Source organism: Heliangelus exortis, chromosome 2 (genome assembly GCF_036169615.1).
Source record: "Heliangelus exortis chromosome 2, bHelExo1.hap1, whole genome shotgun sequence".
NCBI classification, from domain to species: domain Eukaryota; kingdom Metazoa; phylum Chordata; class Aves; order Apodiformes; family Trochilidae; genus Heliangelus; species Heliangelus exortis.
Genome location: NC_092423.1, coordinates 19,448,533 through 19,465,383, shown reverse-complemented (window position 1 = coordinate 19,465,383; position 16,851 = coordinate 19,448,533). Strand labels below are relative to the sequence as shown.

General features: G+C 37.9%; 1 protein-coding gene across 2 annotated transcripts in view; it reads right to left on the bottom strand.

The window, feature by feature from the left end:
• NEBL (nebulette) overlaps positions 1-16,851 on the bottom strand; it is a 233,116-nt gene that overhangs the window by 120,670 nt on the left and 95,595 nt on the right. For both annotated transcript variants that reach the window (XM_071735079.1, XM_071735078.1), the window contains exon 4: positions 6,400-6,507. In XM_071735079.1, the coding sequence (XP_071591180.1) occupies positions 6,400-6,507 (108 nt within the window). The remainder of the gene's footprint in view (positions 1-6,399; positions 6,508-16,851) is intronic.

Here is a 16,851-nt window from a genome sequence, read left to right as displayed (position 1 = left end):
TATCAGGTATATCACAAGGGTTAAGAAAGGGAGAACAACAAAGAGAATCTTAAAATATTATGGGGACAGAAAAACAAGTCAGTGCCAACCGTGATGAATCACAAACACACTGCTCTGTATTCTCAGTGATCTGTTCCTTCCCAACAAACAGCTGTACAATTCCTTAGGGAAGGTTATGCTTCTCTCTACCTCAGAAGATAATGGTTTACTCTATGCCACTTACTGGTTTAGCATGAATACTTTAATCTCTGGGCTCTAGTTCTTCATGTAAGTAAGGAAAGCATAAAAGGGTATTCCAGTACCTCCCCAACTCTAAAAAGAATTTCTTGAACTTAATTTTTGAAGTAGAAAACACTGAGGTTTGAAATGTGTTCCCAACAATTCCCAGTTGCTCACTTAGTACAACTTCAATCTAAAATATTATTTACATTTTGTTAGACTCATAATTTCTTAAGCATGTGTTCAGTCATTTTACAAAGTTCTGAAAGCTGTACAGTACATGAAAGCTATGCAAAAAGCTATAAAAAATGCTCACATTCATAGAATATTAATGATGTGATTCTTTTGCTGAGTAATTTCTAAGCCATTTATCAGGTTTCCATATTTAAAGTCAGAATTATTTCAATTAGAATAAAATGAGAAGTCAAAAGACTTCAACACAGAAATATTAGGAAGCCAAAGGACCTGGGGCTCAGAATTTCCTTCTGTATGTATCTATATTAAGCAACATGAGAAGACAAATCCAAAAAAGAGACAAGTTTGGACATTATTCTATGCATGTATGTTCACTGCACAGGAGCACAGCAGCAACTCCACCTTCTTGCGCCAAAACACTTGTATTAGCCTCAGGGGTGACATATTCAACCTCCCAGCTTCTAGACAGAAAAAAAATGCTGCTAAAATCAACTCATAGATGCTTAGTTTTATGAGTTATATGCAGCAGATTTGAAATGCAGTTGTGTGGAATTAAGCCTACAGCTTAATAAACCTACACCAACCAATGAATAGCTCTTGGAGTTCATGTTAAATGGTCAGAAGAACCAACAGAAGGCAACCTGTACCGTGGCACACTGTGCCTTCTATGCCTGCTATGGGCCTGCAGTACTTCACACATTGCTCAAAAACTGCTATTCTGTCTATGTTCATAGACACAGTTGAGATATATGATTAAATTCATATTTTCCAAATGAAGTTACTACAAGAAAAAATCATCCTTAGGAATATAAAGACAACCAGATAAAGTGTGAATCACTTCAGAAGCAGTGAAAGTCCCAGCACTGCCTAGAACAATATAAGCTCTTTCTGTATGATTTAATGTGCTTACCCAGTCTCTCCATTGAAGTGCCATAGATGGTTTTGTGAAAAGTCAACGTTGATGTTGCTGTCAATTTTTCCTGTTGTCTTTCATGCTATTCCTCTTCACTTGAATTGAATGGAGAGGAAAAAGCCCTTACAGATGAATACATGCAGCCTTTATGCTGTGAATCCCACAAATGGAGCTCCGGGCCTTGTTAACATCTTCTGCCAATTTTCTCTGTAATCTGTTTTGCAATGTAAGAGACCATTTTATGTTTGAGCAAGTTAACAGGTTGAACAACTGTGCCAATTGCTTCCAACTATGGAACCATGGCACAATGTCTGTTAGGGACAGTTTCTAATTTCAGACATGCAGATGTGCACAATTACAGCAGCAATGTTGTTTGTTTCCTTTCTTTGTTGCTACATGCAGACAGATTTATATCACATCTAGGGCAGTACTCAGCTTCTTATCATTTGTCTTTTTCTAGAAAACAGCTGTTTAGTTGATTCAAATTCTGGGGGATATCCTGTCCTCTGCTGCCTCCCCTGAAGCTGCATAAATCTAACCGGAGGTAGAATGTGACCTTTGATACTTAAAAAAAAGCTTAGACCATATTCCATTAAAGACAAGGAATAGCCAAACTCTCACTCAAATCCACACACACTGCTTTTGAGAAGATTTTAAATTTTAAGAAAATTCTATTGTATATAATAAAAATAATATATATATAAAGAAATTTTAAGTGTATGTAATAATTCACTTTTAAAACAATTGATGTTTTAATGCAAGTAAGCTCTGTTAATTTACTTCTTGAAATCAGGATGATGTGTTTTTTTTAAAAAAAAGATGAGTTGGGCTTTATTTGTGTCTTTTCCAAAATCAGCTGGATTTCATGTTCTCTCTCTCCACATGCAAGACAGGCTGCACTAACTTCAGCTCCCAATATATGGAGGTGACACCCCCCCCTCAGGGATGTTTCAGTGACATTCTCTTTACTAATTCTACTGTCCTTCCTAAGTTAAGGTGTTCACCAACACAGGAAAACTTCAAAATGTGCCTTGTAAACTGAATTTATCTGATTTCTTTTTTCCTTTTTTACATTAAGGTACAGTTTTCATTGTTTTATACAATCCAAGCCTTCTGGAAAATTAAACTCATAGATACAAATGAACTCCATGACTGCATTTTGCTAGTTCTCAAAGGGAAGAAGGGCACAGATGTGCACTGTTTCTTACTCCCACATGACTTAAGTTCATAACATCATGAATGTGGAAATGAGAAATGCTTACACAGCTCTCAGCCTATTGAGGGCAACCACTGTGAAAGCTCCCATGCACCCTGCAGTTACACAACCAAGCCAGCAACCTCTACTACCAAGCACTGGCCTTTATCTTAATGAAAGCTTCTCACTCCATCAATTTGCACGGACAGCTGTTTTGCTTTATGCTTTACAGACACTTACCAGGAACAGATTTAAGACAGTGCAACTTATTTCACACAGGATAAAGTATGCTTCAAGCCACATATCTAGACATAAAAGTGTGGTGGCAGTAACCTGCAGCTCATTGCTGCAAACTGCTGCAAGTGTTCCATTTCCCCAAAGGAAATATTATTAGATTGAGTTCCCACTTCCTCAATTAGCCATGTGTCATGACAGATCAATAAATAGACATTTGCCATATTCTTTAATTATCCTGTTCTTTTTGTTACCTTAACTCTTTCTCCTTGTAAAATCAGTCTAGAGTTAGCTTATTGGAAAAATTACCTACAAAAATCTGTGGTTTGGGGGTTTTTTGGCCATTCTGAGAATACATACATTCTTATTGAAAATCCTCTCAAAGTTTAAGATAGAAAGAACACTGCAAGGTCTTTTAATAAAATTTACACATTTCCCTGTGTGAGGAGTATAAATTTTGTATGTATTAATGCCAAGAAACAGACAGCTGCAGCAGAAGTGACAGAAATTTTATATTTAGATTAACTGAAAAATCAGTAACTTTTATAATAGTTATCAACATATACACATTTTTATATAATTATAAAGATTTTTTCATATATAAATTCATAACATTTACTTAGATTTTAAAATGCCTGCTCAGCCACACGAAGGATGTAAAAATCCTACATCAATCTACACTATCATGCCAGGACGTGTGGTTTATGCCTTTCAGGCTAATTCAGTGCTAAGAACCTGTAACACTTGTAGTTTGGGGCAGCTGAATTCGAATGTCCCCGGAGAGACTGTGATTCCTTCTAACAAGCATGTTTTACCTCTGTAGAAATGAGGTAAATTGGGGCAAATTTCACTCTTTCTAAGAAACTCTGTTCTGATCCCGATACATCTATCAAGCCACAAAATACATTCCAGGAGTCTGCTCTACATTTTCAGATGCAGGACTGTTGGTGACAAAATAGCAACCAGAATTCAACCTGATGTCCTCCCATTTCCCCCACTTTTTTTCCTTGTAAGGTTTATATTGATAACATGAGAGATTGTTCAAAAGGTCAGAGCACTGTGCTAATGTTCATGTATCCTGCAAAATTTACCATCAGGACAAAGAGACAATATTCTACAAAGATTGCTGCTACCTAAAATCTATTATCATTAATTTTTTTATTTATCTTCATCAAGAACAGCTACACACTTCACTGTGCTCACTTACCCCTTCAATGAAATTGTTACAGCTTTGTTTCAAACAGGCTCTTTAGGAAGTTTCTCATACTTCAAGGTGAAATCGAAATGAAACTGAAAATCAAATACATATATTAGTATTCTTTGATTTTGCTATATATGAAAAGTTGAGTTATTTTAGAATTAGTAAAGTGCTTACCTTTCAGTGTGTTGAAACCTTAATTAGATTCTTAGTCCACGGTGTGTACTTCTTATCTGATAAATACAGAAACTACTCTTTCTCTAATGCAGGAACTTTATAATTAGATTCAAGTTGTGGTCTACGCAGAATTATCATTCTTAGGTGCTATAAATCAAATTATTATTTTAGTATACGCATAAATTAAATGCAACTTCGTTTATCATGCACATTTTAAAATTCCATTTAACCCTCAATATCATTTATAATAGCATCCATGACTTGGAATTTCTGTCAGCTACATACATCAAGAGAAGCAAACAGCTCTGTATTGTAAAGACTAAATGAAACAACTCCATATTTTTAAGTCTGGATAGAACAAACTTATACTGTTAAGACTGAGTGGTTAAGAATGAAGAGACAGGAGTGGTACATCCAATCACTAAAAATACCAGAAAAAAAGAAAACCACTTTTCACATTTAAAAATATATTTCTGGGTCTGACCAGGCAGGCAGATAACTTAGTTCAGGAGTCAGACAGTATCATAAATTGTGCAACAAGATCTTCCACTAGAAGAGAAACCTCCCTGTCACACTCAAAAATAGAGATTGGAAGAAAACTTCCATTTCACCAAACTGTTTGTTTCTTTTTATTTTCTCCCTTCCCAGAAAAGAAAACTCAATGTGCTTTGAGCAAGAGAGACATAAAGAGCATGCAAGAGAGCTGTGTCATTATATATTCTGATGTTGAGCATATAGGGTTTTGGGAGATCTTTATAATGGCATATAGGTGTTTCTTGGGATGCCAAAATCCAAAACTGAGTACTCCAGGCATGCATTAGAGTACTCCTGTCAACCTCTCCAATCAGAGCAGACCGATGCAAGGGATTAAGTATTCATCAGAGCATTGCTTGCTTCATCTCCTTGATGCGTTCCAGAACTGCCCCACACAAAAGAAGCACTTTTGCTCGAGGAAGCTATGTAGGTCATGAGAGGACCCAGTTTAAGTTCCTGGTCTGAATAAAAAATACAGCTGATTAAAACCAGAGACTTGCTGAAGTTTCCCAGATCTCAAATGGAAGTCTTAACGGCCACGCTTTTTGCCACTCTGAAGAATACATCATTCTCTCTCACAAACCAGAAATTTCAGTTAGCCCCAGCATTCACATAAGATATGAGCTTTTTCTCTTGTCTTATCTATTCACAGGAGCATTTGCATGGCTCTTCAATCAACACTCCTCCGTGCTGGCCAAGGCTGCAGGAAATGAGCCGATATTTTTCACCTCAAAGATCAACTCTGGACATCAAAATCTTAACTAGTGAATGCTTCAGCAGGAATGGTACATCTCCATTGCTGTGACAAATCAGTATTTTTCCGTGATATTTTCTTCATTAACTTCCCAGCCTGAAAAACAATTTTCTTTCAAGTAAATAAACTCTATCATTTTCTTCTGATCATACTTACATGGGGTGCCTCTGATGCCATGCTGTTATTTTTTTACTGCAAGGAGGAATGACTCAAAAAATTTTATAAAGTAATCTACTGAGACACGTTCTAGCAGCATGTATTGATTCTGTATCATTTCTAGCTCCCTCTAGTTCTTACCTATTTCATACATACTATAATTTGCACTATATATTACCCAATATTCCATCATGCAGTAAGTTAAGCATACTACAACATAAATAAGTGTTATAATGAAAACATAAGTCAGGAAACGTCCCATTTTTTTAAAATCACACTCCTGAAAGCATTCTGCATTCAAGTTCTGAGCTAATGAAACACATGGTTAAATTTTGCTATTTGCCATCCCTTTCTCATCTTGCAGAACAGTCTCGGATGTATTTTCTTTTAAAACTCAGTATCAAAATCTTATCTGCTTCTAGAAAACTCCATCTTGCCAGTTATTCTAACTTTGACAGCCTCTGCTAAAATAAGATAAAACTTTGTAGCTTCTATAATTTATAGTTTACATGCAAATAAAAAATTACAAGAGTATTCTTAGTTGCCGGTAAATATATTTTAAAAGAAAAAATATCATATAATTTCAGTATAGAAAATACTTTGAGCATACTTGCTGAAAGCTGGAGAGGTGAACACACATTGCCCATGTGCTGTACAAGTCCGTGGTATAAAGTTACACACACTTCCAAATCTGACATACACAAATCAGTCACCAAAATCAGATTCTTCACTCTCACAGACTTCATCAGAAACACCAACAAACAAGCCTTTTCTTAGACACACTATTTCTCCATCTACAATCACTTTAGGTGGCAGTCACATACATTACTGATTTGTTCCTGAGTCCTTTTCAGTCTTTGTAACTCGGGTGTATCAGTCACAATACTGAACCCTCTTCCTTTGCTTTCTTCAAAGTCTCTTTTGTATTTTACCTACGGAAAAGAAAATACAGAAGAACAGGGTTGTTTTCATTTTCCACAACGTGCCTCCAGCAATGTAGCAATTCTTTTTTACTGTAAAAAAAGCATTTGTGAGTGCTTTCAGCCCTTAAAGGAGAAGCCTGCCTTCATCCACAGAGATGGGCAGCAACTGGACAAAATTCCCCAGTGCCTGAGATTTTGCCTCCTCTGGGGATGCTATGGAGGCATTTCCAAACTTACTGCAGCTGTGGAAAGATATTTCTCTGGGGTCATATCATTCCAAGAGCACTAATCACAGACGTAGAGATGCCAACACAGCATCAAGTAAGCACTTATTTTGAAACAAAAGGGTAGCTAAAACTAAATCTGGACATGTTCTAATACACAGCTTCACATTTCAGCCTCTCTTCAGTGATGAGTCTACCTGTCTTTTCCTCAGTTGAAACATAAATTACACATTTTTAAAAACGCTCCATGAAAAGAGGATTTAGAGTATAAAGTCAAGAATTTGCAAGTTAGGCAATGGCTGCCTGTACCAGCTTAATTTGTCCCTCTTGCAGTATGTATTAAGATATTTTCTTCAATCAGGTACTCATGTATTACACTTGATAAGGCCCCCTGCTTTATTCTGTACATAGCAGAGATGGTTTCATAAGTGGTTGCACCCTATTTTGGACCCAACTATTCCAATCCAACCCTCAAGGTAGAGATATTCAGTTCCTTGGGAGTTTTTTTTAAAGTTTTCATCACAGTCATTAATCAAACTTTACAACATACTCTGGAAAATTAAGAGTGGCATTCTCTGTACTTCAAAGGCAACCTGCATAGTGAGGTGGAAAAAGCTTAAGTTCAAAAACATGTAGGGTTCTCAGGGTGTTCACTCTCAGATTCCTAACACTTGAATACGTGCAAATTATGGATTTGAGTTACTTGTACAAATCCTAAGAACTTTTGCAAATCAGTCTTAGGGATCTCAATTTCAAGATAAACAAACAAGATGAAATTTGCAAAATTTTAAGTCACTGTTGGACAACAGACAAAACTCTGTATCAAAGACATAGATAGATTTGAGACTCATGTCTCCATGGGTGAATTCAGCTACTTTATCTTTAATATATTCTGTTTACTTCCTATGTTTGCCTGCTTTATTCACTACACGCACCCAGACTTCACAACGCATGGGAGAGCAGTAGTACAGAACAAGTGTTCTCCTTTACACATTTGATAACCAGAAAACTCCCAGCTCATGCACAAAACTTTTAGTTCAAGGTTGGTTTAAGCTTATTTCACCAGCAAGAACTTCATGTTATGATGGCGATGTGCAGGCAAACATAAAGTGGGTAACAAAAGCAAAGACTACAGAATACAGCTTTTCCTCTCTATCCTAATCTTCAATGTGTATGTTCATAAATTGCTTTTTCTTTAAATGCAGTTTCAATGTACATAGTTACTGCACACAGTTAACACAGGCCTAATATACAAATCCCTGAGACACCACAATAAACAGCCACAGCAACAAGCTACCTTTAGAGCCAGCTGAAATTCATTCCCAAATAACTGTAGATGGCACACAAGTATTTTTTCACACCATCCAGAGACTAAGGAAACAGTGCTTCCACTCATGCTTTTGAGGGCTGGTGGCCCATACCTTTCTGTTATCTCTCCCAGAGGTTCAGCCCCTCTACACCCTTTCTTACATTTGATCACCATTACCAAGTATCATTTTGTCTCTCTCTAAGCTTCTGAACTAGTCTAGTCCATCTCTCCATGGCTTCTTGCTATATCCCTTTATCCAAGGCACTTCAAATACCTTTCCCAAATATGCTTTTTCCCATTGTCTCTTATGTCCCTTTGCTTCTACCAAGTATCTCTGTCTTTTCACTGACTCTCAGAGGCCTCCTTGGACATAATGGGTGAACATAATATCCCAGGACTGACTGGAGCTAAGGAAGAGGTCCTGTGAGAACTTTCTTAACTTGAAGTAACATAAAACTTTACAAGGCTTGGATGGAATTCTACATCCAAGGACACATGCCTGACACTTTCTTCCATCTTAACAAGCTTCAACTTCTCAGCCCTAAATGCTAAATCAACAGACCTGCTCAACAGTTTTTCAAAAAGGAATAAAAGTTTGCCATAGCCTCAGCCTTGGAAATAGCTGGATATTTTGCACTAAAAAATCCAAATTTGTCCTAAGGAAAACAGCTGACACAGAAATGTTCAGCCTTACTGCTTAAAGTTTACCAGAATTATGAGTAAGTTACTATCTCTTATAGTGAGAGATGGTCTCAATTCTGCCTGTAAGAGAGATCATCTATTGTTAGCAAGAGCCTTTCCTGTTATTAGTTCCAAATGTACCAGTCATTAACTTCAAATGACCTTTATTCATCTTACAAAGGAACAGAAGAGGAAAAGAGGGAGGGAGCTAGATGTGAAGTTTTAACTTCACATTATTTTAATCCTCCAGTCAGATAAAAAGGGTTCCTACTCATTATTAATAAATGACTTCACAGGTGTAAGGTTAAATATATCTTTGCTATTCTGAAATCATTTTAAAAATTAAAATATTAGCTAAGTTAACACATGAATTATTGAATTTTGCTATCTAATTTGAAAGTGTCATTTTAAGTTTAAATAATTACAAAGAAATTTTATGTTTCATGAAAACCACAGCTCACTGAAGTGTCACCCACTGAGCTAGAACAGTGTTGATACCACACTAATGGTTAGGCTATTGCTGAGCAGTGCTTGCACAGCATCAAGGGTGCCTCCCCAGCCTCACCCAAAGGCCACTAAGCTAGAGGTGGGTGAGGGGTAGGAAGGTGACACAGCCAGGACAGCTGGCCCAAACTGACCAAAGGGACATTTCATATCATAAACCATTATACTCAGAAAAAAATGCTAAGGAAGGGTGGGCATTCATTAATAAGACATCTGTATTCTGAAGCAGCAGCTATGTATACTGAGGCCATACTTCCCAGGAAAGTGGTTGGACATGCATGGACTGCTGATGGGAAGTAGAGAATAAATCCTGTTTTTGGGGGGGGGGTTTGTTTTGCTTCTGCTCCCAACCTTTCTTTTGTTCTTATTAAGCCTGATCCATAAGGGTTTCTTATAGTATTTACTCCCTCTGTCCTGCTGAGGAGGAGGAGTGAGAGAGCAGTTTGGTGGGCAGCTGGCAGCAAGCCAACATCAATCCATGACAAACTAGAAGCCTTGAAATTTAGTTTGAAATGGAAATGTCTATAACCCCTAATGACTGAATCATAAATACAGTCATTTCCTACAAAAATGCTTTTTAGCAATGCATCACCAAAATTCCAGCCAGTGGTTCGTAATGCCTCCCCCTTGGCTCAAAAATTCAGTGCTGTCTCACACATGCAGAGTGCCCTCAGTGCCTCATGCCCTGAAAAATTAGTCCTTGGGGAAACAATCTGTGGCATAAACATTAAAAATAAAACAGTAATAAATCACCATAAATTAAAAATATTTAAGTGAAAATATTTATGAGAAGTAATTCTGCACAGTCTCACAGTAAAGGGACTAAGTGATCCAACAGAACATTAAGAAATCAAACTTCTCAGATTCATGATATCAACAAGATATCTTTGAGATGTCCAAAGACAGGACTGTGTAAAAGCATTCACAAGGTCAATATGAACCAGCCAAAGACAGAGGGCCCATCTTACTCTGTACATAAAAGCTTACACTGGAGAAAATACTGCTCTTTTTTTCTGGGTTTTTGTGGGGTTTTTTTGTTTGTTTTTGCAGGTATACTTGGTACTTGGTAGCAAAGCCATTTATTAGCAAAACAAGATTTATTTCTCCTGGGAAAAATACACTGAAAATATAGATGGAGCCTACATGATTGATTTTTCTCTTGGGTTTTTTGGTACCTACACTTAGTCCAGAGCCATGTGCAATAACAGAAGTATGTATCAGTTGAAGAAACATAGGAGTCCAAAAACACCAAACAAAACAACAAGCAGAGCAAGAATTCAGCATGGTGGATCCTCATGCTCTTATCACTGGTGAACTGTGAAAAATGACAACCTCAGGAACACTCTTCATCCCATCTGTATGTCAAAAGCTTTCTTAGCATTACAAAGCAAAAAAACCATCAAATCCCCAAAAGCTAAGACAATGCCAAAGCTGATTTCCTTCTCTACTTTAGAGACCAGGTAGCTAGACCAATCATCTGCTTCCAAAATACCCTCTTTCTTTGCTCTGACCTGCATAGCCCCACAGATTCAGGCATCATCTCACCTGATGTCCAGAAAGGAAGGAGTAAGCAGGGCAGAATGAGAGGACAGGACCCACCACATCAGGTTTGCCCCAGGAGGAATGTTCACAGACCTACAGTCTTTACCACACCCTGAATATTTATGAATTTGTTTCAGGATCTTGTGTTTGAGGTTTGCCCAGAACCATCTGCTCCTTCTGTGCCCAGCACATACAACTACTTCCCAAAGGTCACCATCTGCTAATTCTCTGGTTTTCACAGACTGGCAAGAAATCATCTCCCACAGTACAGATCCTAGAGGTGCATCTTGGTAAAGATGGATTTGCTTGTACTTGCTCCTTCCATAGCCCACCTACATCTGTTGATTTTGTCTTGATTTGTCTTTCTTCTTACCAACTTATTGGAAAGACAGAGAAAAAGTATTTACTCTGTAAATTAGGTTTTTATGAACATGACTGAAAAATGCTTACAGGTAAAGCAAATGTAAAGAACAATTCTGGACTGAACTAAGTAAGACTTCTAATCAGTCCTATGTAGGATCCCTGACATTATTCTCTCTAGCAAATTTAGATTTCAGTTTTCACAGCTTGTAGTTACTGTTTTAATGCCTACCAGTTCTTTTCAACAAAGCTGTGTAATTGCACCCAATATTGTGATTTATCTTTACTTTTTCCTGGTGCAGTCCAACAAGAACCTCCATGTTTCCAGCCTTTGGAATGTGACCAGGGTTAAAGATCTCATCCCCTTATGTTTACTCTTCTTAGCTGGCTAAAGGAATCTGCATTAAAAGCAGGAAAAATGTAGGGAGTAAAATCAAACAAAACAAAAAATTCCCTGAGAATGCATTTTGTATCATTTTGAATTTTTTTCAAACAGCATTTAGGGTACATGTAATAATATTTTAGAAATTCTTCCTTTTGATAAAGTAAAAAAGCTATTTTCACAACTCATGGTTCTGAAGCATAAATTGTAAGAGCTGAAACTTTGAGAGAAGATGCTTTAAATCTGAAAAGGCCAGCATTCCAACACTACAAAAAACATTTGCAGCTATAGAGAATAAAAAGGCTCAAATGGCATCACTAACATTAAATATATTGTCTTCCTATACACATTATTCAAACACTGGGCAAGTCTGTCTGTGCTACCCTGAAGAGTATGCCTGAGTAACTCTTCAACCATATGCAGGTCTCTGCACTTTAATTCCTTGAGGACCTTCACAGTTTTGCCAGGGAACTACTTCTAACAAACAAAAATCTTGGAATCCACGTCAGAACAATTAAAATGTTGGATGGGTGCAAATTTATATATGCATAAATAGTTACTCTAGAGGTAATGTCTCTATAATGTGGTCGCTTTATACCGAGAAGTGAAAGTGGCTCACAGAAAAATCACAGGCAAAAGCTTTCCAGACCTCAGGATGTGCAGGGACAGGAAATTGGAGGCAGTGAGAGATCAACAGCTTCAGAATGAGAAAAAGATGGGAGTCTTGCATTTGGATGTATCACAACAGCATGTGAACAGCAGCTGGGATCCAAAATGGGTGAAGAGAGGGTGATACGAGGCTGTTTCAAGAGGCTTACATCCAAACAAGTTGCCTAGGCTCCACTCCATCAGAAGTTACTTTCACTAAAATTACAGAGGTGTTTCTGCCCAAGAGATTATATTTATGCCACTAAGTATGTTATTCAAATGCCCTGCACCTTGTTTGGCTGTTGATCAAAGTGGAAGTCAGTCATATCCCTTTCTATTAAAATAGAGCACTAATGTTCTCCAAAATCTGTACACAGACAAAGCTACATAAAGAACAAGCCAATGGCAGATCGTGCTGGTTTTCTCTCTCTTCCACCAGCAATTATAATCCATTTAGTTAGAGAAACAAGCTTTGCATATACATTTTAGAAGCAGTAAATAAATTCCATTCTGAAGCTGAAGAGAGATGAGGTTGCAACATTCATGTCAGAGAAATAGTCAGATTTTTTCTCCACCCCCTAGCACTTGGTATATTCTCTGTTGGAACTATTTTATCTCCAAGGAACTGAAGTCTGAGATAGTGAAGGTTTTCTTACTCTGCCACCACAGATATAGATGTGATATAGATCTCATTTCCAGGCAGAAGATGAAAGTGATATATATATATATAATCTAAATGTAACCTCAAAAATTACCAGAGATTTTTTATAGGTTTGTATAGCCTCATGTATTGATTTGCTAAATCCTGGAATATGGTAGTTTTAACTCTAGGGTCTTGAACTAAACACAGTCACTGTCTTGCTGTTCTCTCTATCAAAAAGAGAATGTTCAGGCAACCACCAGGAAAATTATGAACTCCTGAGCTGTACACTGTGAAAGGAGTACACAGTAAATTACAAGCACATGTGAGCTTGCTCTGCTTGCTCTCCTAGGTGGACAGAAAATGTGCAACTGCTGGTTGGCTTGGTAGTCCACCAAGACTGAGCTAGTAAGTCCTGCTGAGAGGCAGGTTATGTTAGCTTGGGCTCAATGCCATGCAAACCATGGTCATGCAGCCTTTAGTTGGCTCTTAAGTAGTAGCACAGCTCAGAGGCATCTGCCCACTGGGTACCAGGAAGATTTAACCCACAAATGCACATCCACAGAAGAGACAGGCAGCCACAACAGTTCTGGAGTGGGGGAAGGAGAGAAACCAAACACTCCTCCCTCCTGCAAAACCCCACCAAATAAAAAATGCAAAAGCCTACCTAATAAATCTTTCATATAATACAAGGACCATATTGGCCAAAGACAGCAGAAAATTTCAAGGAATCAAGCCAATAACTGAACTAAAAAATACATCGTGAAATGTAAAGATTGTCCTTAGAAAGGATGTAAAGACTGACCTCAAAAACTGTAACACAGACCAGTGGTGTAAGTTGTTGTCATATATTACAAAAGGTAACCAAAAGAAACACTAACAGGCAGCAGAAGCCAGTACCTGACAAGAAGAGGGGGAAGAAAAGAAAAAGTCTGTAAAACTGTCATGAACAACCACCAAAAATTCAGGGAACATTCACTGCTCCAGCAGAAGAAAGAGGCTGAAATGGGTCCAACTGACAACAACCAGAATACAACCCAGAACAAAGTGCAGAGGAAAGAGAGGTGAAGAAATTCTAGATTTGAGGAATTCAGATGTGCAGGCATACACACACTACAGACCATTACAAGATGCTGTGGCAATTAAATCTTCTGGCCTCTGCTAACAGCTTAGCAAACTTAAATTCTCTCATGTCTATCATTCAGATGCCATGTAGCTGGCCCCTTATACACCACTCACATAGTTAAGTGCATTCATGTCTTGTTATCCTGCAGCTTCTCTTACCTACTTTCCTTGAGAAGGACATGACATCTCTTATTTTATGGAGCTAATGGATCATTTCCCTTTACGTGCTCTTATGGAATCTCCTCACAATTGTTTATTCTGTCATTTACTGGTTATTTCTTGAAAACATGATATATCAAGTGGAAACCTGTAGTGCAACCATGGTTGCAAAATCCATACCCGTTTCACACACTGTGCTCCCTTTGCCATATTGAACAGGTTGCCTACGGCTCACCTGTTCAGCCTTGTGTGTTTAAATTTTCATTTTTCAGCTCTGAATGTCAGAATGCTTAAATCATCTGAGTAAATGGTTTCAAATTCCTGCAAATTGTTTGCCTCTACACTTAGAAAACATACAGGTAATCTACCTCATCTGCAAAGAGAATACAGGCTCATCACCCCAAAGGTCCTGGCTTGAGCCTACACTTCCTCATGCACACCAGGAACTGGACCCTATGGGGCAAGAGACGTAGTTTGTCCAGGACTCCTGAAGCTGCAAAACCCAAGGGATACGTATCAAAAATCTTATCCACGTGCCCAAGGGAAAGCACTGCAGGGAGAATGTGATAACTTATGAATAGTTTTGCAGTATTGAAGGTAACAGGGATGACAACTCATTTGTCAGTTATCTAAGTAAAATGGACAATAAAAATACATCCAGTCCCCTCATTCCACCCACATCAAAACCATTTACTGCTCAGACTCTCACTTTAAAATCCTTAAACAGAGACCAGATAATTAATTCATCCTCCAAGCCAGGCCTTCAGTTTTAGGAACTCCTTTGGAAGCCTCAAGTAAAGCTTGTTAAAATTAACATGAAAATCCCAAGTAATTTCAGTTTATCCTTTAACACAGACATTATTCCAGAGAACTCCTCAGACAGGAATAACTGGCCAGTAAGAGTGGGCTTATCAGACAAAAAGCAGATGTCTCTAATATAGACACCTACACACAACCCCAACAGCCAACTCACTTTTACAGTCAGTGGAGGGCCACAGGCATTTTTAGAGAACAACTCAGCTCATCCTGGAGAAGAGATATAAAATATCTTTAAAATACCCATATTTAAAACATCTTTAAAATACTTTAAAGTGTAAAAATACTTTTAAAACCAACTAAAATATTTTTAGATATCTTAAAAAGCTGTCTAAAGCCAGGTAAAATAAACTCTATCCAGAGCCCAAACACTCTCCATGATGTTGACTACGGATCTCCTGTCATGCCATGTTTTCATGAGCTGCCTCAAAGCAAATTCATGACCAGTTTTCTAAATCTGCAGAATTCTAGGGTGACACACAGAAGTCAGGACTGAGTTTGGTGTGGAATCAGTTTTCAGGTGCAGAAACTATCAGCTGCATACAGCAGCATTTTTTCAGTTGAGAGATGGACCCCCAGATTTTTTTTCAAACTGTGCCTGTAGAGCAATACGTAAAACAAAATAAAAGAGTGGTTATTTATGATGTGCAAAGGAATGAGAAGGGCAAGGTACCCTTTAAATATATCCATTATTCATTCCTACTGAATACACATGACTTCTGCTTCAAACAGCAAGGGATATGTTGTGAGAGATGCCCTTCTAATAACAACAAGGCAAGAATGTTAGTACCAGAAGGTTCCCTGCAGGCTAAAAAGTGACAGTTGGCTGGGCTAGGATCAGAGCAAAAAGTGGGGTGTAGCAGCAGGGCCTGCATACACACAGGGAAAGAAAAAGAAAAGAAAAAATAATAAGAAAAAAAAAAAAAAAAAAAAAAAAAAAAAAAAAAAGGATCCACAAATTAGAGAAATTATTCCTGAAATGAACTTAAAACCAAAAAACTCACCACTGTCTCAAAAACAAGGAAGACCAGGCATCCCAAAGGAGCAGATAAGGGCTGTACGTTGCATTTCTTATCAGAGATGTTAGCTAATAACAAGCAGGAGGGGAGGGAGGGAAGAGAAAGAGAAGAGTTACAAATCACCCCAGTTGTAAAAACTGCTCCCTTTGTTATATTGCACTTAGTGGAGAGAAGGTGGGAATTTAAGGGAGGACCTTTTTGTTATTTAAATGCTATCCTGTGCTGCTTTTTCAATACTTCCTTAGAAATGTATACTAAAAACCAACTATTTTTTTAGTTCCAAGCACTAGAGGCCACAGGCTTGGCTTTCAAGTTGGTTTGTTTGGTTTTGATTTCCTTTGCTGACCAGGGAAAACTAGAAGAGAGGCCATTGCCTCTTATAAAAGAGAGGAATGACATCCCTAAATCTGCATATATCCTACCTTCTAATTGTTTTTACAAAATGTCAATCCAAATAAGGTTTATGATTACTGTAAAGTAGACCGATGCAAATAACTTTGCTACAACTTTCACTACTGTTTCTCTTTCTTTCTCACCTCTCTCAAGCCAGTAAAGGACTTATCTCTCCCAAGACAATCTGGTCTTATTTTAGGGAAGGAAGAGCAGTGGCAGAGCTAATCTGACATTAGGATACAAGCTGTATGTGCCATTCGTATGCAAAGAAATAGGACTGCCCACAATTTCTAAACATCTCTGACAGATGCTAATTTTCTTATATATGAAATGTTTTGCATGTTTTTTAGAGATTCATTTATCTGGAAGGGAGAAGACTCGGCCTACATTCAGCCATCATACTATCCCCTTTTAAATATCCTGGGAAACACTGTATCCTAAGATGCAACAGGGAATTTGGTCTCCCCTATTTAATTCACCTGTGCAGGGAGGCATTTCCATAGAAGGCAAACACAGCTTCTGTGAGTAGTACAGCCACTGCAGCCTAAGTT